General features: G+C 43.8%; 1 protein-coding gene across 2 annotated transcripts in view; it reads right to left on the reverse strand.

The window, feature by feature from the left end:
- The window catches only part of MTAP (methylthioadenosine phosphorylase), a 39,426-nt gene extending 21,493 nt beyond the window's left edge, over positions 1-17,933 (reverse strand). The window contains exons 1-4 of one of the 2 annotated variants that reach the window (XM_059926386.1): positions 17,785-17,933; positions 9,697-9,783; positions 8,113-8,171; positions 3,886-4,053 (exon numbers count right to left, since the gene is read on the reverse strand). In XM_059926386.1, coding sequence (XP_059782369.1) covers positions 3,886-4,053; positions 8,113-8,171; positions 9,697-9,783; positions 17,785-17,817 — 347 coding nt within the window. In that variant the 5' untranslated portion in view covers positions 17,818-17,933. The remainder of the gene's footprint in view (positions 1-3,885; positions 4,054-8,112; positions 8,172-9,696; positions 9,784-17,784) is intronic. The other variant, XM_059926387.1, reaches the window with a different exon arrangement.
- Positions 17,934-26,434: the final 8,501 nt, after the last annotated feature.

Raw genomic sequence — 26,434 nt, forward strand, 5'->3', positions numbered from 1 at the left:
TTACTGTGGGCGAGCCTCTTACAAGTTCTTGGTATGAATTACTATTTTAAATGTTTGGTTTGTGAAGAATATTGCACATGGGATCCAGGATAAGGGAAGAGTCAGGAAACCTGTCACTGTGCAATACACATGGGAAAATGACCAGAGAACACATTCTTTCAGCATTTAAGTTCTAGATCCACATACATTTTCCTTTCTACAGCAGCCCTAATCACAAATGAAAGATTACTTTCACTTTAAATATTAGCAAAGGTTATTTCCTTGCATGTTTGAGAAACAGATGCAAGGACTGAGTACACACACCCAAAAATACTGGAACCAACTCCTCGCCCCACCTGTCTGCTGTCCTGATTTCTCCAGGTCAGCCACACCCAGGATTCCCCTTTTCTCACGCCGAGGCTTTCAAGTTTTCACAGGCTGGGATGTAGCATAAGCAAACCCAATGATTTTCAGAAGAGAATGATCTTATTTTCTTAAAAGAGCTTTCAGCCTGTCAGACACCTTCAAGGGTATTTTTCATTTTCAGCTTATAGAAATCTAATGATTTTTAAAACAACCATAAAAATCAAAGCTACCTGTCACTCTTAAATCTTAATGACTTCTAAGGTATGCACGGCATGGTTGACAAGCCAGGTTGGTGTTTTTTTCCCCTATGCTGAGCACTGAGGGCAGAGAAAGCAAGATGCTCTAGTTCTGCCATCTGTTAAAAAAGGATAGCCATACTATTCCATTTTGATTCTTTATCACAAATGTATGTCAGGGAGATTAAAACAGTCCCTCTAGTCTTTGAAGACACTTTAGGATAGGATATTTTTTCTAAGATGATGTGCTGGCAAAGTTATAGCAGTAGTAAGCAAATACGTGTTTCCAGATCAATCCCTGGAGAAGAACCCATGGACAGTGCAAGGAAAAGGAGCTTAAGTGATGGAGTTCAACCTGTAATTTTGAAGAGAGGACCAAGGCCCACATAGGTAAAGTGATCTGCCTGAGGCCAAACAGAGCCAAGATGACCCTTCTAGAGTTCAGTGCTCCTGCTCCCACAGTTCTAATCCTCTGTGCACCTCTGCAGGATGCTGCAGTCCTATCAAACATTCTGGGGCTGTGGTTACAGCTATGGGCACTGAGGCTGCAAACAGCATAGCCTGCAGCTCACCATTCATGTCTGATGACAGCACTAAGTGGAGGTTCAGATGCCTGCCTCAACACACCAGGATTTACTCTGTTAAAATAAAAAAGTGCTGTCAGTACAACACATGTAGGGCATTTCTCACAAGGCAAAAAGTTCTGATTCTCCTCTCCTGTAAGACATTCTCAAGCCTGGTTAACAGAAACCACACAGCTCAACACAGCAGCAGTAACACTTAGAAGATGCTCTCCAATAGCAAAACAATGCAAGGCACATACGTAATTTAAAATGTTCTAGCAGCCACATCAAAACAGTATAAGAGAAACAGGTAAAATGAGCTTTAGTACCTTATGTAACTTAATATATCAAAAATGTTATTGTTGCAATATGTAACTGATACAAAATTTGAGATTTCATTCTAAATGTTATTTACTTAGGGGATCCTCCTTTTAACAGACCTTTTTTTCTGTTTTTACCAAGTGATGTTAACTAGCAGACATACTCCAGCCCAGACTCACACTAAAGGCATTTATTGGACAGGTACCACATGCTAGATCCATAAAAGGCACTCGCTAGGGACTCAGAACTCCCAAGGCGAGACTAAGGAGGCAGGTTATAGACATGGCACATAGAAGAAAACAGATACCAGAAGATTTTAAGGTCACACAACTAATAAGTGCCAAGGCAGAAAGAAACCAGATCTGATGGCAACGCCTGTTCTCTTTCTTTTTTTTTTTTTTTTTTTTTTTTTTTTTAAATTTTTTTTATTTATTTATTTATTCATGGCTGTGTTGGGTCTTCGTTTCTGTGCGAGGGCTTTCTCTAGTTGCGGCAAGCGGGGGCCACTCTTCATCGCGGTGCGTGGGCCGATCACTATCGCGGCCTCTCTTGTTGCGGAGCACAGGCTCCAGACGCGCAGGCTCAGCAATTGTGGCTCACGGGCCCAGCCGCTCCGCGGCATGTGGGATCCTCCCAGACCAGGGCTCGAACCCGTGTCCCCTGCATTGGCAGGCAGACTCTCAACCACTGCGCCACCAGGGAAGCCCGCCTGTTCTCTTTCTATTCTCTTTGTGCCCCACCTGCTTTCTTGAGAGCCAGTATGTGAAACATCTACATTTACTACATGTGAGAAAAAGATCTGGGAAATGCAACAGTGTACAGTTACACCATGTAAGTAACAAATTAATCCCAGGCTTAGTATCCAAGCCAAACTTTTCTTTCCAGTACCATCTGTCATACTTTATAAATCCACATCATTCTAGAGTTTTGTGCACTGCATTATTAAAAACACCACATTGCACCCATTTTCTTAGGTCATTACCTCCAAACACATGTCTTTGACGGCCATAGAGATTTTGATCAAGATGTCCCCTAAACACAAACTCCAGCCTCCCTCTCCCTTCGAACAATCATGTTCATTCAGTCACTCAAAAAATTACTGACTGAGCAACCACGGGCCAGGTAGTATTGTGGGTGTTGGGGATAAAGTGGCAAACAGGACATATGGGGTCCGTGCCCTCACACGGTTTACATTCTAGAGGGGAAGATGAAAAACATATAGTGTCAGGTGCAGAAAAATGATAGGAAGAATGAAAGGGGAGGGGCATGTAATGATTTTAGTCTACCCTCATTATTTATTAGGTTGAACCACATGAAATTACTGATATTCAACCATTTCTAACTTAGAACAGGCAATTTCATTTGGTTCAAGCTAATAGCTTCATTTCATCAGGAAACATTCAATGCTTCTGATGGACTACGGAATATTTAAATACCTGAAAAGCAGAAGACACACAGACGAGGTAGGAGAGGCGTTGGGTACAGCGAGCCCAGAGTTAACAGACTGGAAGAGCAGGATGGACTGAGGTGATGGTCTGGGTGAATGGATGGGGAATGCTGATAGGAGCTACCAAGTGGTTTACTCTCTGTGGTACTTCTCCCCACCGCTCTGGCTCAAGTAGCAGACTGCAGTTACCTGTCTCCATCCAGAGCATTCTGGGAAGTGGTTACTTCCCCCAGGAATGGGAGGTGGGAGCAGCATGAGGATGGGGTCCCTAGGAGACCACCCATTTTCTTGTGACTTCTTCAACTACTTCTAAATGCAGAGAAAGCCCAGGATCTTGGCAGTCCATTATTGTTGGCAGTCCAATATTTTGGTAAAGGAACATTATAGATTCCTTGTGCAGTTAAGTAACAGAAAATCCCTAGCTCAGGAACCAACTATTGATCTTAACATCACGAAAAGACAACCAGACATTACGTGCCTCCTGATATGATGCAGAAAGATTCTCACCAAGAATTCAAACCTGGTTCCGATCAGGCCTCTAGAGTTAAGCACTGGTTTACGGTAAACACAGGGGACAGGGGAAGACACTAAATGAGACTTAAGGATGCAATCAGTAAAATCCAGCATGTGGGGAGACTATAGGACAAAAAAGAAAAAAAGGCTTCTCTGGACCCTCATTTCAACAAACCAACTACAAAAAAAAAAAGTCTGTGAGACAATAGGGAAAAAGAGAACACTGCCTAGACATCTAATACTAAGGAAATATTAAGTAATTTGTTTTTTAAAGAGTTCTTTTAAAGTTACAAACTGATAAATGTTGAAGCTGGGAATTAGGAACTTGAGCGTTCATGATGATTCTTCTATTTTGTATCTGTGGGCCTGTGTCCCCTTTCCCCCAAGTCCCCACACATAGTCCACTTGAGCTGGGAACGATCGTACAGGAGGAGCCTGAGCATTTTAGATGACTGCTCACCTGTCAATGAACTGATCAATAATGACGATATCACCAGGCTGAATCTCTTCCTTCAAGGAACCGCAAGCTGTGGTCACTATGACATGTGTACAGCCCTCCTCCTTCAGAGCCCAGATGTTCGCCTGATAGTTGACTTTCGAAGGCATGATGGTATGCTGCCTCCCATGCCTAAGGAAAGAGAGTAAATATATTAAATATGGTAGAGGAGTGAGCAGGGCATTTTTAATACTCTTGGAAAAGAAAACTCATTTACAGCAGTGCCTTCCAGCCCTTCCCACCAAAATGCTTTCCTTGGCAGAGGAAGAGTGAGAACAGGCCAGGCAATAACCAGCCTACTTTAAATATAAACTATTTGGTTTTCAAGTGCAGACTCGGGACTTCCCTGGTGGTGCAGTGGTTAAGAATCTGCCTGCCAGTGCAGGGGGACACGGGTTCGAGCCCTGGTCCGGGAAGACCCCACATGCCACGGAGCACCTAAGCCCGTGCGCCACAACTGCTGAGCCTGCGCTCTAGAGCCCGAGAGCCAAAACTACCGAGCCCACGTGCCACAACTACTGAAGCCCACGCGCCTAGAGCCCGTGCTCCGCAACAAGAGAAGCCACCGCAATGAGAAGCCCGTGCACCGCAAAGAAGAGTAGCCCCTGCTCGCCGCAATTAGAGAAAGCCCGCACGCAGCAACGGAGACCCAATGCAGCTGAAAATAAAAATAAATAAAGTGCAGACTCAATTTACATTTCATATTTTACTTTCCTATCAAGAGTAGGTAACAGCTTACTTAGAATTCACTCTCCAGTAAAATGTGCCATGTCTATCCTGTGGGGCACCAACACCCCAGAATCTGAGGCATCTGGTCTCTCATAAGCCATGACACGGAAAACAAGAGGTGCCATGGAAGAAACACCCAAAATAGAAACTCAAGTTTCCAGTCTAATCTCTCTATTCTTTTCTGCCCGATCACCCAAATAAATTAATGAAACATTTAAAATATTAGATTTCCCAGTTGTTTATGTTGACATCAGCAGGTATGGTCCAAGAATGGATCACCTCACGCATCATTACTGTTATGGGCTCAATTATGTCCCCTCCAAATTCTTAGGCTGAAATCCTAACCCCCAGTACATCAGAATGTGACCGTATTTGGAGACAGGGTCTTTAATGAGGTAATTAAGTTAAAATGAAGTCATTAGGGTGAGTCCTAATCCAACACGAATGGCGTCCTTATAAAAGGACACAGACATACACAGAGAAGAACATGTGAAGATATAGGGAGAAGACAGTCAGGTACAAGCCAAAGAGAGGGGCCCGGAACAGATCCTTCCCTCCCAACCTCAGAAGGAACCAACCCTGCTGACCCCTTGATCTCCGACCTCTACCCTCCAGAACTGTGAGGAAACAAATTTCTGTTTCCACTCAGTCTGTGGCACCTTGTTATGGCAGCCCCACACTTAACACAACCGCTGATGATTTCGTGTCACGCTTCAAACAAAATCCAAATACTCTGCCATGGCGCTCGTATCATCTGGGCCCAGCCTACAAACGGCAACGTCAGTCCTTACCTTTATCCCTTCCCACCGGGGCTCAGCCTAACTGGCCTCGCTGCTTAGCTACACTCATTCCTGCTTAGCCTTGGCTCGCACATCACCTCGCCAGAGGAGTGCTTTCCACGACCACTGCATCTCCATCACATCACTACCCCCTGACCTTATTTTTCTTTCTGGCACCTGTTGGCCACTCAAACTATGTATTTCCTTCTCAGTGTCCATCTTTCCCACTAGCATCAGCCCTGAGACGGTGAGGCCCTTATCTGTCTTCCCTGCTGGTACCTAGAACTGGACTTGCTATATGAGTAGTTCAATCTGTTGGACGAAAAACTGAGTACTTACACACACACTCTTTCCCCCTATCTCTCTCACACATACCCCCCCACACCCACCCACCCAGTGTGCCAGTAAACAGCGAGTAACGGGAACTTGATTTCTAAAATTATTTTTAAAAATTCACACGTTAGAGAGTATATTTATAAGCAGTATTTCACAGAGAGTTAAAATTATCCTGAGCTGCTTGAAAAAGTACGAACATCACAGGTAATGTTCTGCCACAGGAAGGCTAAGTGTCAAGAGACCAGTGGTCTTCACATGTGATAATGCAGAAACAGGCTTTCAAGGAAGTAACACCACACAAAAATCTCACTTTGTACGATAATGATTAAAAGTTTGGGCTTTGAAGTAAAACTGCCTGGGTTCAAATCCTAGCTCTGCCACATACCAGCTGTGTGACCTCATCAAAATCACTCAGCTCTCTCAGCCCCCAGTGTTTTTTTTTTTTTTGATCTGTAAAATGGATAATAAAAACATGCACCACAGGGTTGCTATCCAGTATCCCTTGTATCATTCCATACTGATATTTTGAAATAAACTTTAATGTCTCTTCTGATCACCAACAACAGAATTAAGAATATGGAAATAATTTGTACATAATTGCAGACAAGCATTAGCATATCAGGGTTTTTACCCCAAGGTCATAAACGACCTCTCAGAAGGTGGAAGTCCATGAATGCCCAGAAAGTATGGTAGTCCCCGCTTATCCACAGGAAATGCGTTACAAGACCCCTCTGTGGCTGCTTGAAACTGCGTATAGTACTGACCTCTATATACGCTATGTTTTTTTCCTATACTAACAGGTGGGTAGTGTACACAGTGTGGATACGCTGGACAAAGGGATGACTCCTGACCCGAGCAGAGGGGGTGGGACGGCACAAGATTTAAAACTTATGAATTGTTTATTTCTAGACTTTTCCATTTAATACTTTTGGACCACAGTTGACTATGGGTAACTGAAACCGTGGATAAGAGGGGACTCCTGTACATGCATTTTTCTAAGGCTGGTCTCCAAATCTCTGATTAGATTTTCAAAAGAAATTCACATATCAAAAGGAGTTAAGAACCACTGCATAGAGTGGTTCACAGTCTGACACACTTTAGTTCAGCTGGCAAGAGTATAAAACCTTCACCATGGGGCTACAACACGAACCATTTTCTCTTACAGTCTGGAAAAAATTAAGTGTTTATCCAGCAATGACCACAGACCAACAAAGAAGGTTGCCTGAAATCAACCCTATGCGACCATCTAGAACTAAAATTTAGTTTTACTGGACTCAGCAAAGCCACTTCCGTTTCAAAAATGCAGTGTGGCAGACAGACCCTAGGGTGGTCTTCATTTTCATGCTCTGAATAATTCCTTCCTTCTCGACTGTGGGTGGACCTGAGATGCTTCCAACCAACAGAACACAGCGGAAGGTGCTGGGAGTCACTCCCATGATCAGGCCCCAGCCTGCCAGCATGCGCTACCTGGCCCTCCTGCTGGCCTTGCAGCAGCAAGCTGCTGTCTCGTGAACTGCCCACGGGGAGGGCCACAAAGCAGGGAACATGGACAGCCTCTAGGAACTGACAGCCTCAGTCCTTCAACCCTGAGGAACTGAGTTCTGCCAACTCCTACGTGAGCTTGAACGAGGACCTGGAGCTCCAGATAAGAACAAGCACTTAAATATACCCATGTGACACAATATATACTTGTGTGACCCTGAAGAGGACCCAGATGAGCTGTGCCCACACTCCGGTTACCTGGAAACTGGGGGATAATGTATGCTGTTTCAGGCTGCTAAATTTGTGGTCATTTGTTATGCAGCAATAGAAAGCTAATACATGCAGTCTGACTAATTTCTAACTGTGTGATAAAATGACTTGCTCTTGTCTTTAGGGAACAGCATGAGCCTTGTCAAGGCAATAAGGGTGTAGACACCACAGAGAACCCACCTCAGCGACCTGAAACCCACTCCCCACAAATCCAGAACTATTACTACACAAGGGGTCATGAATGAAGCAGTTTCTCTTGATCTTGTTAACTAGAAGATAAAAGACAGAAAAGAACAAAAGAAAACATTTCCTCTTGCAGCTAGAACTGAAAGCAGAGCTTCAAGTTTAGTCAAATCATTGCATCACTCATTGGATTGTTCTAAACATTTTCCCAACCTAAGGGGGGATGGGCAAGATCTTTAATCTCCAAAGTCAGTAAAACCTACCCCGAAACCATAAGCGATAAAGATGACTCAGATGCTATGGCTCCACCAACACATTAAAAACTCATACCTGCATCATTACTCTTTTCAGAATTTAAGTTAAATTTAAAATGTCCTTTGGTAGTAACATTCAAAAGCTTGAAATACGTTACCTTGCAAGGAGGACGCAATCAACATTCTTTATCTTCCCCAAAATTAAGGCATCAGAAGGCTGCACATAGTGAAAAATGGTTACAAGTCAGTGATTTAAAAACACATATAGAAACAATCAAAAAGCTGCCATTTCAATTGTTCACTTGTAGTAGGATTCATAGAAACTTGGGGTCTGAGGGTATATTTCAAAGAAGTAAAAGAGTCTAGATTTGATGGATCAACTTAGTCACTCAATGTTTACTGAGCCCTCTCTACCAGTACAGAGATTCGTAAGACTTAGAAGCATGCGTGGGTAGGTACCATTTAGTAAGATCTATTTGTAGCAAGCACCCCTGGGGACTCTTGACACCACACTGATCATACACAGATGTGTCAAGGCTATTTGGCAGGTTCAACAACAGGTGTGGGTGAAATGCGAAAGGAATAGGAGGCCACTATCAGGGAATTTAAGAACTCAGCACTGGAACCATTTGCTGTGTTAACCAGGTCTAAGATGGCCACAAGATGACCTCAGGTAATGGAGGAAAAGGTCTGAGAACCTAGGAGGTTAAGAAAACATGAGTCTAAGAAGTGAGCAAGCTGACGGCAGGACTTGGAGGATATGGGATCAAATCTAAGGACTTGGCTGAAAAGGAGGGTTTGGTTGGGATTGCCAAATACAGGGATCTTCGCAGGAGGATCAGAGGAACCACAGCATTTGGAAGTAGCCCTATGGAGTTAGGAGAAGGCAGACACCCTCACCCTGGCTGGATGACACAAGGGCTGGGAGAACTAAACAGCCTCCTTTTATTTTTATTTTTTATTTTTTTTAAATTTTATTTATTTATTTATTTATGGCTGTGTTGGGTCTTCGTTTCTGTGCGAGGGCTTTCTCTAGTTGCGGCAAGTGGGGGCCACTCTTCATCGCGGTGCGCGGGCCTCTCACTATCGCGGCCTCTCTTGTTGCGGAGCACAGGCTCCAGATGTGCAGGCTCAGCAACTGTGGCTCATGGGCCTAGTCACTCCACGGCATGTGGGATCTTCCCAGACCAGGGCTCGAACTCGTGTCCCCTGCATTGGCAGGCGGATTCTCAACCACTGCGCCACCAGGGAAGCCCCAGCCTCCTTTTAATAGAAAAGGAGTGTTTTATTTCCAATTCAGTTATGCAGTTGTGTTCTCAGTCCCCCCCAAAATCCCCCTTTGGGCCAGGGTGTACTAAGAAAAGGCCATTAGATATTTCCTCCCATTTGTTAAAGACTGTGGTATGACCGATAGGCCCCAAATTAGAAGCTGATTTGAATGCAGTGATCTGGAGAGTACAGTTCCTGTGTTTGAAATGAGCATCTGGCTTCTAGGGGTATAATTAAGAAATTATTTGTACACATTTAAAAGCCATGTTCTCAGTAGTCAAGTCCAAGGCAATCTCAGGGATACTGTCTCAGTTGGCAGAACCCAATAACAGAACTCCTGGCCTCTCTCAGCCTGGGGCAGGCAGCCCTGTGCTGCCAAGACAAAAGCAATTTAAAAAAATTTTTTAACTTAAAAATCAAGGCAGCAGGGAGAAAGAAAAAAGCTAGTATGTCTCCACTAACTGGATATTAACCTTGCCAAATGGAGTGTCCACATATTTTTCGGTTCTTCCTTCTAAGATTTCTGGATCATCCAGGCCTGTCCCACCAATTATTCCAATCTGAAGGAGACAATAAAAAGATATCACATTTGATCAGTTTGCAGTAGAAACAAAATGATTATTTTAAGCAAATTCGTTTATCCATACTCATATGCTCTTCTCCATTCCTGCTAAGCCCTAGTTGTTTTAAAAATCTGAACATTCCTGAAAAGCAGTCATTTATTCAGCAAACATTCGAAAGCCTTCTATATTCCAGAAATAACCAAAGCATGAGTCATCTTTTTGGACTAAATCACATTTTTGCTGACTATTTGAATAACAAATTAGCATGGAAACGTACTTCAACTAGTTTAAATCATAAAGCCAAACCTAAAAATAGGTAAATATGGTTGGAGAAAGTACTTTCTAACCAATTTTATTATCTCTACTAAATGCGTGATGGAATAAATGTTCAAAAAACAACTAGGATAGAAAATATTCAGCATTTCCATTTGGTAAGGATTTCTCCTCATTACCGTACTTGATAAAGAAACGAGAGATTTTCTTTCCTATGCCACTAAAATCAGAGCTGTAAGGGATCACAGATAGAGGAATCTGGAATAGCATGAAAAGTTAGCCTCATTTATATTTATGAAATCCAACTGTCATTCATATACATGTAAATGTAAGTAAGTAATTCAAAGGTCTGTAGTTCCAAATTATTTTTAAGTGTCATATTGCATTTTCTAGACATTAACTTAATTGTCCTCATCTTCAGGAAGTAATTTGAGTTTAAAAACCCTGATATTACCCTATAGAGTTAATCTAATTTGATGATTAAGACAACTGAACAAAAACAATTACAGAGATAACTAAATATATTAATAAACTGTTAACTAAAAATGAAATAACTGAAATCATTAGGAAGGTTTCCCTGGGTTGATACTTCCTAAAGGAAAAATACTATTTAAATTGTCAGCAACAGGCTACAGAGATGACTCTTTACTAGAAACCTAATAAAAAGTCACGTGAGCATGTTTTTTCAATGAACAGCTTTAAATCTATTGTCACTTGAGTAAAATTTCTACTCAAAGAAAGTAGCTCCTTGAGAACAAAACTCCAATGTTAAAAATTAACTGAACATCTGAATTAAATAATTTTGAGATCAGGTTACACAGTTGATTTATACTAGTATGTGGGAAAATAGTTACCTCTCTGGCCCTATTTCCTAGAAAAATAAATCAACAAAATAAGAAAAAGGGCGACTGAGTAAGATTTTTACAAAGAACTGCAGGTTACATGATTTAGTACTTGGAAAGCATCCCACGACTTCAAGTGGCTAAACCAGTTTTCGAAGTTGCTGCCACCTTGTGGTACATTGTTGAAACCACAGCAGGTTACATATTCTACAGCAAGTCAACATTTTTCTTTGTTACAACTTAACATCGTAGGTAGAGACTAGCCAATACAGGACTGCAGTTTTCAAATCAACAGAAGTGTTCACTTACGTCAGTGGGTTTAAATTCATTTCAGTTCAGTAGAAATTTTTAAAATCACACTATTTTATGAAATCCTAACCCTTCCTGTAGCTGGTGTCTTTATCATTTCATGTAAGGCCGAAGCACCACAGATCATAGTTGGGATGGGGTAGGGGGTGTAATGAACATGGGGTCCAGCCCATGTCATCACCTCAGACCACCGAACTGAGTTGCTGACTTTGAAATTACTCTCAGCCTACCCTCTGGGGACTCTTCTACTCATGGAAATGTTTGGTGTTTTTTTGCTTCCTTTTTTTTTTTTAAATACTACCACTCTGACTTGGCTGTTTCTGGCCGTTCCCCTGGGCCACGGCATCTCGCATTCTGGATTTAACACTGGATTCACACTCGTATATACAAAACAAACCAGACTTGGTTTTGAAACCACCCTCTGTTTAGGCAAGCCAGCCCAGCCTCACAGCAGTGAATAAGAAATGCCAGTTGGGGTCCTGCTGAAGTTCAGTGCCCTGGAGCCCACCCTCAGCAGCCCCAAGCTTCAGCCCAAACCACGCTGGCTGCATGATGACCATGCACTGGGTAGCTGTTAACTCAGCCCTCAGTGAGGAATATTTAGTACTGGGTGTGAAAACAAGAGCCATTACAGCTCGTCAGAAAGGCCAGGATGTGTTCTCTGGCACTGGAATTATCTGCAGGAGAGCCCGTCCAGTCAAACTGGCTCAAGTTGTTTCTCAAAACCCATATCTTGGAAGGGACACAGGACAAGTGTAGCAACTGAGTACAGCCACACTAGGAAACTCCATCGCTAACCTTTTTCTTGCTGCAGACGGAGGCCAGCAGTGCCAAGATGTGGCAATGTCGCCACCTGCTGGCTCCATGGTAAAGTATAACTATGGGACGAAACTCCCAAGCACTAGTGGCCTAACTGTCATTCCCCTCCAGCCTCTAAATTCAAATGGTCAGCTCAGTACCTGCCTTGATAAAGTAACTGTGTCTTCGCATTTACATGTCACAGGCACTGTGGCCAAGTTCTCCAGGGGCCTTACCTCATTTAATTTTCACATCCACCCTGTAAGATGGGCCCTACAGTGTAACACCCATTTTATAAAAGAGGAAAGAGAAACACAAAACTTAAAAGAAATTTGTCCAAAGAGCAAATTATAAAGAGCAAAGCTGGGATTGGAACCCAGGTCTTTCATACTCAACCACTATGATGTACTACCTCCCAGTATCCCCTGGAATCCTTGATAAACACCACAACCTATTAGAAATTTGTCTCCATGTTATGAAGAAACTGATCCTCAGAGTTCAAGTTCTGGACGAAGGTCACAGAGCAAGCATGGAAACAGCAACTCGGCAGCTGAGTGACCCACCTTGTAAGGAAGGGGGCTGTCCATGCACGACCTCATGCATACTTACCAGGCTTTCTAGGCCAGAGGCATCGCCCTCAGTCCAAGCAGTCCTAAAAATGCTTAGGAAAAGTGTTCAAGGTCTGAGATGGAATTTCTGGGCCAATTCTGCCCAGCCAGGACTTCTTCACTACACAAGATAAAGTTCTGAAATAAGGACCGCCTGGTCCATCAAGGCCATTGCTAGATTTTAACAGCAAGTTGATTCATCCCACACTTTTCCACTTGCAGACCACAAAGCCAAACTCCTCAAAAAGAAGAGATGGTTTGACTTCCTCTCTGAGACTGTAAGCATTTTATCTAAATGTTGTCTTACCTGGCCAGAATGGTTACTTCCAACGATACCAAAAGGGTTCACACCAACCCCTACCCTGTGTCCACTTCCCCTGGTACCAGCCACAGGAGATTTCACATACCCCACTTGGTTTAAACAGCCGCTCACCATCACTTTATACTACATGGAGGAACCTAGCACTCCATGAAGTGGAGAATTTCATTCTTTTCTTATGGCTAATATTCCATTGTGTATATATATACCACTCCTTTATCCTTTCATCTGCTCATGGGCACTTAGGTTGCTTCCATCAACATTTGTTATTTGTAGACTTTTTGATGATAGCCATTTTGACAGGTGTGAGATGATCTCATTGTGGTTTTGATTTGCCTTTCTTTGATGATTAGCGATCATCAAAGAGCAGGATTTGACTATGTTTGGAAATAGGGTCTTTGAAGAGGTAATTAAAGTTAAATGAGGTCTTGGTGGGGGGAGTGCTAATCCAAAATAACTTCAGGTTCAGAACATCCGTGGTTTTTATTTAACCAACCTCTCCTTGCAAAGTCAAGATATTATTCTAATGGGTAGACACCCTCTTTGAAGATACAATTCACCTCCTGAAGTGGTCAGTGACTTTTTGAGGAGGATTTTCCTCCAAGCTTACTGTACTCTGTAGCACTCTCCTTCACTTGTGGAAGGACATAGGATTCTTCCTGGTGCTCCTCCTGGGTCAGCTGCTGGATACTAGAATCCCCAGGAGAGCTTTCAGTACCAAAGCCCAGGTCCCAGATTCCAGATATTCTAATTGAGCAAGACAGAGTTGTTATTGTTCTTAAAGCTCCTCAGGTGGTTCTAACGTGTAGCCATAATTGAGCACCCTTGCACTAGGGCCCAGATCATAATTTCTAAAATCTGGGCTAGCTGAGCATCATAGGCTGAATAATGGCTCCTGCAAGAGAGCCTCTCAGCATTCTAATTATGAGAACCTGTGCATGTTACCTGTGTGATTAATGATTTTGAGATGGGGAGATGATTCTGGATTATGTGGGTGGACCCTAAATGTAATCACAAGGGTCCTTTGAAGAAGGTCAAATGAGGAAGAAGGCGATGTGATGATGGAAGCAGGGAGAGAAAAGGCGATGTAATGTAGGGCCCAGAGCCAAGGAACGCTGGTGATCTCTAGAAGCCGGAAAAAGCAAGGAAACAGATACTCCCTTAGATCCTCCAAGAGGACCTGCCCTACTGACATCTTGATTTTAGCTCCATAGGACTCATTCTGGACTTCTGACTGCTAGAATTGTTAAGTGTCTACACCTGTGTTGTTCTATGCCATCCAGTTTGTGGTGGTTGTGACAGCAGCCAAGGAAACTAGTTCACTAAGAAACACCTGAGGAGCTTGTTAAAAATGCAGATGCCCAGCCTTTTCAAAGCTCCACGGCCAATGGTTATCACATTTTAGCGGGCACCTGAATATACTGAGGCTCTTGAAAATCCAATTTGCTGCCCACCTCCCCATTTCAGATTCAGCAGGATTGGGGAAGGGCCAAAGAATCTGCATTTCTAACAAATTCCCGGGAGGGTGCAGATGCAGCACAGGCTTTGAGAACTACTGCTTTAGATGCTTTTGAGGCACAGACTAGAATACCATGATTATAATCACAATCAAAAAACCTTCCTCAGGGATCTCCCTGGTGGTGCAGGGGATAGGAATCCGCCTGCCAATGCAGGGGACACAGCTTCAATCCCTGGTCTCGGAAGATCCCACATGCCGCGGGGCAACTAAGCCTGTGCGCCACAACTACTGAGCCTGAGCTCTAGAGCCCGTGAGCCACAATTACTGAGCCCACGTGCTACAACTACTGAAACCTGTGTGCCTAGAGCCCGTGCTCCACAAGAGGAGCCACCTCAAGATGAAGCCCACGCGCTGCAATGAAGACCCAAAGCAGCCACACACACATGCATGCACGCACGCACACACACACACACACACACACACACCTTTCTCAAAGCAACAGCAAAAAAGCCCCCATCTCTGTTTTTCTCTGCTGCTCAGGACACCAACCTGGCTGCTTCTTCATCTCCTCACCAGGCGGTCTCTGTCTCAGGGATTTATAGCCCAGGGGTCCTCAACCAAGTGCTGAGGCTCTCCTGGGAGGTGCCTGGAAATCCACGGGGAAATTTCTGGCTGCCACAATGACTGGAGGGAGTGCTACCAGCATTTTTTGGGGAGAGGGGACCCAGGATGTGTTCTATGTCCTACAATGCTCAGGACAGTTATACTAAGGGAGGAATTGTCATGCCCCAAATGGCATTGTGTCTCTAGGCAAAAAATGAAGGCTCATTGGTCATTTGGTTTCTAACTGGGGCCTGTGGGTTGTCCACCAGTTTCTCAAGGTCACTCAAGGACTTTCAGTGTGAAGGCCTTTGCTGGCCGCACTCAGCCATCGAAAAAGAGAGCTTCAAAGGCCTGTTCTCCAGTCTAGACTTGACCGTCCCCCTTAATATTGATACCATTTTGTTTATAGCCCACTACCCAACTATGATGGGACCATATCCCCTCCTTGTCATAGCAACCATGTAAACAAGACTTATTTTTAATCCCTCAGAGTAAAAGCTGGGCAGCTGCCTAGGGGAGCCATGGCCCATTACAGGAGCCCTCCAGAATGCCAGAGATCGGTTCAGCCCTCTACATGGCCAAGCATGCCACTGCCCGTGGCTGTTGCCGGAGGACACTGTCTCCCTGAGGTCCTCCCAGACAGTGGCTGCTACTAATACTATGGGAGAGTGTCCACTGGGCACTCGGCAGGCAGCTTGCTTCATGCAAACACTCTACACTCCCTTTTCCTTAAGGCTGCATGACCTTTGTCAACAGAATAAAACAGGGCACAGGGACCACATGTCAGATTTCAGAAATGGCTCACAACATCTAGTTGGTGGAATGCCAGGCTCTAAGCCAATTCTATCACTATCTAGGTCCAACTATAATTCTGGACTCCTTAGGTGACCTTTCTGGGCCTCAGCTTTATGTCCACAAAAAGAGGTTTCTGTGGTTATATGGTCTTAAGGAACACTCCAGCTCTATATTTTATGATCTGGGGATAGGATACGGTTTTCATTAGCTTATTTTGCGCTGGACACTAGCATTTCATGTTTTCTATATAGGATGTTGCCTCAGCAGTCTGGCAGAAGTGGTGTAGGAATCATGGATTTGCAACAGCAAAATTTTCACCTGTTCTAACCCCAAAGAGAAAAATCAGCAGGCAGGCCTAGCACTATTTGTACCTATTAATTTTATATTCTGCAGCTGGCCAAGAACAAAAATATACATCATTCAATATTTACATCAGGGCTGTAATCACAGTGCCCATTCTGCACTTAAATGCACTGCACTAATTTTACAGGGAAACTGTGTGGTAGGGAGAATGCGAAACCAGGTTAAAGTGAGACTGTTTTAAATACCACTGCTCTCTATTTTTAATGTCACTCTAAGTGTATTCTTGTAAGGGAAAGGCGATAGTTTCCTGCTTGTCCACTGAAAGCTGTAGTCTATCATAATTTAATTTTTGGAGAAAAGATGTTCAAAATTAATCTCAGCTCCCTCACTTAGAAGCACTACCATTTAATAAGTTTCAGCCATGTGCTAGAAAGACAACACAATTCTAACGTCTCAGCAAATCCTGCAGTAATGTTCCCATTTTACTGAAATGAAAAAGAGCTTCATAAAAATTCTGCTTTGTTTTCCATGACTGATAAGGAAGAGGCATTCTACAATATTTGTTTAATGCAAGATTTTTTTCAAAATGGCAAAGGGAATATAGTATCTAAATGTGACTGCAACTCTCCCCAACCCACCCCCTGACATCAAGTGTCTGAAAGCTGCAAGGGCCTACTAAGCTAATCACTCTGGTTGATTACATACTGATCTCAGAGATTTGCCTTCTCCAGGGGGAACTGAACACAAAACGCGGAGTCAAGAGAGATACTTGAAGGCGACGGACCTTCCTATCTCACGGCCAAGAGTTTCTAAAGCCGAACAAGTCAACTGAGTTTTTAGCTGATCATAAACAGCCTGGAAGAGATCTTAACTTTGATCCTGTTTATTTCTGTGTACTATAATTCTACAGTCTCTCCCTGCGATGCATCAACCAGGAAGAAGTGCGTCAAAGTCCCAGGGAAACTTGTTGCAATCCTCGGAACTCGTGCCCTCCTCCGGCCAAAGCTCCCACTGCACAATGATGCCTTGTACCGAGACCTCTGAGGACCAAGGGCACAAGGAAACTGATCCCTAACTTTCAAGGTTGCCAACAAAGCAGTTTAAAGCCAGAGGCCTCCAAACAGAGAGTGGCCCAGTATTCCCATACTCCATTTCGGTGTTCTAAAAAACTCTCAAGAGTTCTCAAAGCAGAGAAGGCCTAAGTTTAGAACACACAAAAAAGCCGGAAGCTTGCAAAAGATCAAGCATGCAGTTTTCCCACGTGGGCCGCGGGCAGAGAGCCAAGTCAGAGCGGAAGCGTTTAAGTCGGTCAGGGCTCAAGGAGCCCGTCTCAGCGGTTGCAGGTGCCCACCCACCTGGCACACCCGCTAGCCCCGGCCAGACGCATCTGCCCAGAAAGGTGCTCGGGAAGGGTTGGGCGCGGGCGCAGCACCGGTCCGCTGTCCCTCTCTGAAGGGCTTGCCTACCTCCTGCGCGCTGCGGATGCAGCTGAGACCAAAGGCTGGGGGACGACGCTGCAATTGTTCTCTCTCCCCCGCCCGCTGCCCCTGGGCTAACCGGCCTCAGACCCTCCCCGCCGCGGCGGGGGCGCACTGGCTGGGCGCACGGCCCAGAGGCGTGGTCTCCCCGGGTGGGAGCGGGATCGTACAGGGCACGGAGGACCGCAGCAGCCGGGACGACTAATCTCACCTTCACGGCCGCGGGAGTGGCACCTGAGGCCATGGCTGCGCGAGGAAGGAGCGACGGCCTCGGGCGGGGTGGAGACGTGGAGCGGCGGAGCGGAGCGGTTTCAGGCGCTCGGCCCGGGGCTGAGCAGCGAGGTCCCGGGGGCGGCTGTGGCTCCTCCTCTTCCTCCCCGGGACAGCTGGATTGGCTGCTGGTGTGGGCTCTCCCCCGCCACCCCCCCCCTCAATTCGAGGTTCTAGTGTCCCGCCCCGTTTGCAGACCTTTCCGGTTCTCCGTTGATTTTTTTTCGACCCCCAGTTATAACTAACGGGCTCATGATAGAATAATGGAGACCGTTGATTGAGTACTTATGTTGTTCCAGACTCTGTGCCTTGCACTTTAATCAGCTCCGTTAACCATCACAAGAACGCTACAAAGAAGGAAGAGCAGCACTCCCGACAGCGCTTCGTCTCAGCTGCAAGCTCGGCCTTATCTGTAAAACCAGGCCCATTCTCGGTGCAGAAGTTCTCGCGGGAGGGAAAATCGTGGAGAGGAGGGAACAGGCTCTTCTCTGAGGTTACCTCCAGCTGCTAACGCGGGGCGGGGTGGGGCGCGGTTGGCTCTTCTTATCACCGTGACCCAACCGGGGGTTTGCTCCTTTCTGTTAATTCGTGGGGGACAGAGTAGGGGTGGGGTTGACCCAAGACTCAGGGATGACAAAAAGAAAATAAACAGAGTAACGTGGTGGTGGATAACCTTTCTGACCTACACACTCTGGCTGTTTGAGGGCAGGCTTTCAAGGGGATAAAACATTACCTAACTCCCAGCCTGGGTCCACAGGGCCGGGGCCATCTTTAACCTTACGCACACCAGGCAAAGTCCAAGACAACTAGATTCAGAATCCAGACTCATGTCTTCATCACTCGTCACTGGCTGGTCACTCCCCCACCCCGTTATACCAGCCCTTCACTGGGATAATCCCTTACTCTCAAAATGCCCATCCCTTTCCTACTGGGATAATCCAATTTAAACTCCCTGGATGGATTAAACTCTCTTCAACAAAATGCTGGGTGACAGTGATGTTCTGATATACAGAAACTTTGCAGATTACTCTGTGGGTGGGAGAATGGCTGTGGAAGGGTAGACTTTCCTCTTTCCCTATAGCAGTAAAACACTGAAACAAGACGGAAGCATAATTTCATTCAAAACATCACTGTCTGGGTGCTCCCTGTATACTGTTCACTTAAACAGTAAAGACTTTCACTCTCTCATTATTTGCTCTAGGTTTAAATTTTCTTGCAATGTAATTTTTCTTCTATTTCTTTTAAGTCATAAAATGAAATAGCAAAGAATAAAAGTAGAAGATTAGGGTGCTCCTTTGAAAGAGCAGGAGGCTGGGAGTTCCTCCCGAATGTAGTTTCCTAGGAGCCTGTCTGCTGCCTGTCCTATTGTTGATAGCCCACTACTCAGAGGGGAACCATTGCAGGGACACAGATACTTGGGTTTTATGGCTGCTTCACAATTAGGGGATCTTGGCCAACTTATGTGCTTTAATGTGACCGGCAAGTCCAGTTTCTACTCAGCACTGCCTCCCTGCGGAAAGTTAGACCCTGTTAACAAGTTAAATCCTGTAAGCATTAGAAGACCCCTAGACAAAGAAGGAGTTGGAAACCTGGAAGGGTTAAAAACAAAATTCAACTGAGTAAATTGGAAGGTCTGAATGGCTTTATTAGGCAATTCATGAGGACAGCATCCACCTAACTAGAACTAGAGGGCTCTCAGAAGTGTTGTACACAATGGAAGGTTTTTATAGGAAGAAGGATGGGGCAGGGAGCTATTACCAAAGAAAAGAAATGATTATTTTTAGGCCAGGACATCTTTTTGGATGGAAAGGACCAGCAAGGGTTTTATCATGCATATTGCCTCTTCTTCCTCTGTAGTGGGGGAGGGGAGAAGGGAGAGGTGGATGGAGAGGACCCTTGTGACAGATTATCTCATTGGTGCTGATCAGAAAATTTCAAACTATTTCTGAGGAAGGTCGAAACTGCGGTTAGGTTAGGTATTGAGTCTAAGTTTGGTTTCATGGGCTTTTAGCACAAGCAAGTGATGCCATTTTGGGCTTGTGGTTTTCTTTTTAACAGGGCTAAACTGGACTTCTGGACTTTCCTACTTTAAATTTCAGGACAGGGCTCAAGCATTTGCTCTTGAACTTGTGATGTCTGTGAAGGGAACATTGTCCCAAGTCTGGTCTGGTTTTTTGAGTGATGTAATTTATAAGCCATTTCTGGGAAGAAATTAGCATTTCTAGACAAAATTTAAACAATTTTTTAACTTCTCAGAAACCAGACACCCACCCACCAGCTGACCGTAAGGCACTATTTTGTTCTTTGTGTATGGGGCATGGAGTTCAAGACAAATTGATACTCCTTCCAAGGGGACTCTAGCAGTTCTCATCATTATGCATTATGAGAAAAGAGCATACAAATATTAGAAGCATGGGACTGGCCTGCTATAGGTAATTTGAACTGACAACAACCACTGCAGAGTTTTCTTAATAAAAGAATCGATTTTAGAAGAACATGTCAAAATAAGTTTTCAGAAAGTTAAAAACATTCAAACAAATAAATAGTTGGCACAAGTCAGAGATGTATTTAACTCATTAATAAAGGAACCAGCAGGATGACAAAGCTGATTCAAAGGAGGATGTAAGATGCTGCAACAGCAGAAAAGAGAATGTTAGAATAAGATGGAAAAATTAGATACAAAACTGGTATATATTTTACAAGGCAATAAAACTCTAGCCTTCGGGGTTATCTTGCCTGTGAACAGATACCACTTGCATCTTCAACTTCGAAAAAAGATTGTAACTTATCTATCTTAACAAGCAAGATATCTACCACCAGAGTCTGAACCCTTATCAATAAGAAACAATAAAACAAAGTTACAGCCCTTAGGTAAAGGGTCTGCAAACCTTTCCTACAAAGAGGCAAAAACTGAGGAGTGTGTGAAGCTCAAAAACATAGACAATATCTGATTGAATGAGCCTGGCTATATTCCAGTACAACCTTATGGACGCTTAAATTTGAATTTCATGTACTTTTCACATGTGACAAAATATTAATCTTCTTTAGATATTTTCCCAATCACTTAAGATTGTAAAAACCATTCTTCATTTGAAGCTATGCAAAAACAGGTGGAGAGCTAGTTTGGCTGAGGAGGGCTGGGGCTATTATTTGCCATTCCCCTCCCAGAAGCAGATGACCTTTGGGCAGACTTGTTGAACAATGCTTTAATATGTCTTTGAAAAGGCAGACAGTAATCTTTTTGGCTTACTTCCAAGTTTTAGATAATTTTTTCTTAACAATCCCCAGAATCAAAGTAGGACAAAATTTCTAATAATCAGTGGTCTCCATTTTTGATTGGTATAAAGAATCTTCAACAAGACAATAGGAGTCTCAAGCGTCTGTCTATGAAAGTAGCATCTTGCCCTACTCTTCTTGCCTATAAATTCCTACTGTTTACCTGTACCCTTGTCTTTCTGAAGACAATTCTAAAAAAGTACCCATGCCACCTTAACAACAATTCTGATTATGGCACTACATGGATATTTCAATAGCTTTCTCTTTTTTCCTGTAATCCCTCATACATACCTTGCCAGCTTCTATCACCTAGCCAGCAAGGTACTGAGATGGTGTTGCCAATAGCTGTCCACACCAGGTCTTGAGCAATGGTCCTTCCATGTCCCACGTTCCCTTGTTGGGGAAAAACCTACAATGATTTATGTCTTTAAATATGACTAAATTACATGCTAATTTAAAAGACTTCTCTAAATCATTCCAGGAGCATCAAATATTCAATAAGAAATGTTCACACAAATGCATGAAATATATCATCTCAGCCGACCATATCAGCTTTCCCACTGAAGGTCACATCTCTGCTACTGACCAGTGTGTCAGTGCTGGATGGGTACTACAAAATAGACCCAGGCTGGTGGTAACCCTTCCTCAACTGGGCATGTTAAAGCTGTCAAGTTGTCATGGCTGAAGCAACTCACATAACTCCCCACCACCTTGTAGAAATTTGCTGAAATAAAAATTCTGAACAACCTGAGTGTGTCCTTGCAGATCCCCAATTCTGTGTGACTCAGATCTTTTTACAATGTTCCTGTGTCACAGATATTATGGGTAGGGACATTTTGGCCACCACTTTTGTCAGTGGATTAGAGTTTGGCATTGGAAGCTTAGGGAAAAAGGTGAAATTGTATTAACAAGCAGCCACTTTGGATGTAGCAGAACATTGATAACAAAATATCTTAAGAGGACAATAAGAAAATCAATAGTAATAATAATAAATTTTAAAAATTGTTGCCCCTTCAAATCCCAGTCAGGCAAGCCCATGCAGACATGAAGACCCCAGAGATGTCTCAACTGGTATAAATTCAGATTCAAAGACTGCAATGTCATCATTGCATACAGTATAGTCATTGGAAAAAAAAATCTCAAATAGACACAACAAACCTTAACAAAATTGTGTTCAGAGAAATTTTTCCATAGGCAGTTCTCCAAATACTTAAATTCTTTTTCCCCTGCCACGAGAAGAAAAAAACAGTTCTTAAAAGGAAACAGGGCTTCCCTGGTGGTGCAGTGGTTGAGAGTCTGCCTGCTAATGCAGGGAATACGGGTTCGGGCCCTGGTCTGGGAAGATCCCACATGCCGCGGAGCAACTGGGCCCGTGAGCCACAATTACTGAGCCTGCGCGTCTGGAGCCTGTGCTCTGCAACAAGAGAGGCCGCGATAGTGAGAGGCCCGCACACCGCGATGAAGAGTGGCCCCCGCTTGCCACAGCTAGAGAAAGCCCTCGCGCAGAAACGAAGACCCAACACAGCCATAAATAAATAAATTAATTAATTAAAAAAAAATTCTTCTGTGCTTTAAATCATCTTCCCCTTCAGATATATCAAAATAATATGTAATCTTTAAAATTTGCTTAGTAAAGTATTAAGAAAAAAAAAAAAAAAAAGGAAACAGTGCCTGGTATTTATTAGGATAAGAAGTAAAAGATATGCAAATATGTACTAGGCCAGCCTTAAGGTAACATTCTATTTTTTAAAAATTAGTATTGCTTGGTAAGTATATAAAAGATTTATCTGCACCCCAAGTTCTTTAACACTCCTGGTTGTGGTAAATAACTGAATGAATTAAACTATTTTATTAGTTTTTAAAAACTAAAGCTATGTATCTTCTCTCTGACACCATACAGTATAGTCCATAATATCATATAACATTAACGTTTTAGTAACTAGAGACTTGAATTTATTTTGTCACAGAAAGCCTGATTAATCTGACCTTTCTAAATTACTTATACTTGTCTTATAGGCCAGTAAGTAATCATTACTTAAACTAAAACTTTAAGAAAACAAGAAGAAAAATGGGACTTCCCTGGTGGTCCAGTGGTTAAAACTCTGTGCTCCCAATGCAGGGGCCCTGGGTTCGATCCCTGGTCAGGGAACTAGATCCCACATGCATGCCACAACTAAGAGTTTGCATGCCACTACTATGAGCCTGCGTGCCTTAATGAAGATCCTGCACAAGGCCATGAAGATCCCATGGGCCACAACTAAGACCCAGTGCAGCCAAATAAATAAATAAATAAATAAACAAACAAAATAAGTCTCTAATGGGACTTCTCTGGGAAAAAAAAAGAAAAGAAAAGTAAACAAGAAGAAAAAAAAGCTCCATTCTCCTGTTATCAGAGTGAAGAAGTGTCACATGAAAAGAAAATATTTAAGTCTAATTTTTATAGTACATTTATTGCAGGGCACTTTGTAAAGGGAGTTAGAAGTTAACTTCCTCAAAAAATATTTACAGCAAATTTTATGTGGCAATCCTTTATACTGGCCTTTAATAAAAATGGAGTGTCCAACAATAACATATAACTTGTATCTTTGGTTGAGGGAGGAACCACGTGCTTTGTGATGAGATAAGCAGGGTCAGTTGTGACCATCTGTTCTGAACTTGGTGTGCTCCAGATAGTTGGAGATTCACCTATTTTAATTGTCTTATTTCATCCAATCAAGTTCTACTTCTTTAGTTTTCTCCATTTCTTTCTTCTATCCTAAGTCCATTTGAACCTAAAATACCTAGAAATAGCCTCCATTCCAAGTCATCTTGTCTCTTCTTCAGTTTTCACTTCAAATTGTATCTATCCTTTCATTTCTGGAGACTCCACTGAAGATGAAACAAGTCAGTTACGTATGGATCTATTAAAGGAAAATCTCGACCAGTCTTCCACTCTACCTAGAATAATGCTGCACACTAAAAACATATTCTGGTCGACAGAATGACCATCTATCCTGGAATTCCAGAATCCCAGAATCCTCACATTCTCTGAGTTAGATATTATTATTTCTATTGTAAGGAAATAAATAGCAAGATGAAACCCTAAACCCTATATACTTCCCTTGGTGAAGAAAAGAATGTTCAATCTTGTTTTAAGCAGAGGTGGAACAGACTTAGAGAATGAACTTATGGTCATGTGGTGGGGGAAGGGTGGGAGGGAGGGATAGATTGGGAGTTTGGGATTGACGTGTACACACTGCTATATTTAAAAAGATAACCAACAAGGACCTACTGTAAAAATCAATAACTTTAAAAAATAAAAGATAAAAAAATGACATTACTTGAAAGTGCTTTAAAAAAAATACGTGAGGAGCAGTCAAGATGGTGGAATAGGAGGATGTGGAATTCATCACTCCTCACAAGTACATCAAGAAGACATCTACAAATGGAACAGTTCTCATAGAGCACATGCTGAATATTAGCGGAAGACTTTTGGACACCTAATAGAGCAAGAAAAATCCCCTCACAACCGAGTAGGACGAAAGAAAGAAAAAATGAGTATCAAAAAAGGGACCAGCAACCTGGCAGGAAGTTGAAGGTGAAGGGAGGTCCCCACACTCAGAAAAACTCCCTCACGGTGGGGAAATCAACTGGGACAGAAAAGGACCTTCAGGGGATCAATGGAGAATGCAGGGGAAGGTCTGTGGAAGTCAGGACAAAGTAAGAATGGCAGGCAGGGTCTACATCTCAGCTCTGTGCATTCCAGCCTGAGTTGTGAGTCACCTGTTGTGAAGCGGGGCTGGGTGCTGGAAAGCGGGGTTTGGAGTGCAGACCCAGGGAGGGGACAGCTATTGGCTGTGAAAAGACAGCCTGAAGGGACAGGAGTAAGGAGCTCCACAAAGGGGAAAGTCTGCAGAAAAAGCCAGGGACACCACAGAAGCAAGGCATCATTGTTGAGTGGCGTGCAAGGGGCGCAGCCGCCATTATAACCCCTTCCCCCACCGGCCGGCTTCTTTGGCATCCACTGGCACTGGGAGGGGCTCCCTTCTGAGCCTTCCCGCCCGCCTGCGACGGCTCCGGGGGTCTGAGCGCTGCCCACCCCAAAGCCTCCTTGGGAATCAGCCCTAGGCGCCCCTGCCTGGGATGAGAGTCCACCGATGCTGGAGGGGGCTGAATGCTAAAGTATGGGGTTGGGAGAACTGATCCAGGGAGAGGAACGCTGTTGGCTGTGTGGATACAGCAGAGGTGACGGGAGAGAGGGGATGCGAGGCTGGGAGTGCCCCTAGAGGAAGCGTGGTCTGCCTGAAAACGGAGGTGCCACTGTTGAGAGGCACGCAGGGAGGCAGGGCCGCCACCCCCCACACACACACCACCCCTACACTCCAGCTCCTGCCTCCGTGGCCACTGGGAGGGACTCCCACCAGAGCGAACCGCCACAGTTGGTTACAACTGCCTGCCAGCCCCCGCCACTGCAGGCCACTCGTGCACACCCAGGTCTGAGTGAGCAAGTGTGCCCCAAGCAGCTGCTGCTTTCGCTTCCTCTCACCTGGGCAGGGAACAAATGCCTGAGGGTGGCGCACATGCAGAGGTGGGGTCAAAACCAAAGCTGAGCCCCAGGGGTGGTGCGACTAAGGAAGAGGAACGGAACTCTTTCTGTGCAGCTGCACAAGCCTTGGATTAAATCCCCGAGATTGGCTTGGTAAATCCTGCATCTGTGGAATACCTGCATAGACAGCAAGTGTTCCCACAACTGAGTTCAGTGTAGCCTTCCCAGCAGTGAACTTAGGGAACAAATACAAGTGAGAATTGGGCCAGGTCAGGGTATGAGCTGGCCCCACAGTGCTCACAGCAGGTCCAGAGACCCACCTAGAGGTATTGGAAGGCCTCCTGGGGAGGCGGGATTGGCTCTGGCTCACTATGGGAGCAAGGACACTGACAGCGGAGGCCCCAGGAAAATATTCATACTACTATTATTCTTTTTTTTGTTTGTCTCGTTTTGTTCAATTGTTGGTGTTGTTGCTTTTATTATTTTTTATCTTTTATTTTTTATCTTTATTTTCTTAATATATATTTTTATTTTTATTTATTTTTTATTTTTCTATTTTTACTTTATTTTTTGTTGTTTTGGAAGTTTTTTTCTTGTTTTTGTTCTTTGTTTTTTATTTTATTTTTGTATTTTTTTGATTGTTTGTATGTGCATATTTTATGTTTTCTTTGCTTCTTTTGTTGTTTGTTTACTTTCTGTTTTTGTTTTAGTTTTCATTTTCTGTTTTTGTTAGTTTAGTGCTTATTGACTGTTCTCATTTTTGAATTCTTTGCTTGTTCTTGTTGCTGTT

The sequence above is a fragment of the Balaenoptera ricei genome, chromosome 6 (genome assembly GCF_028023285.1).
Source record: "Balaenoptera ricei isolate mBalRic1 chromosome 6, mBalRic1.hap2, whole genome shotgun sequence".
Classification (NCBI taxonomy): Eukaryota; Metazoa; Chordata; class Mammalia; order Artiodactyla; family Balaenopteridae; genus Balaenoptera; species Balaenoptera ricei.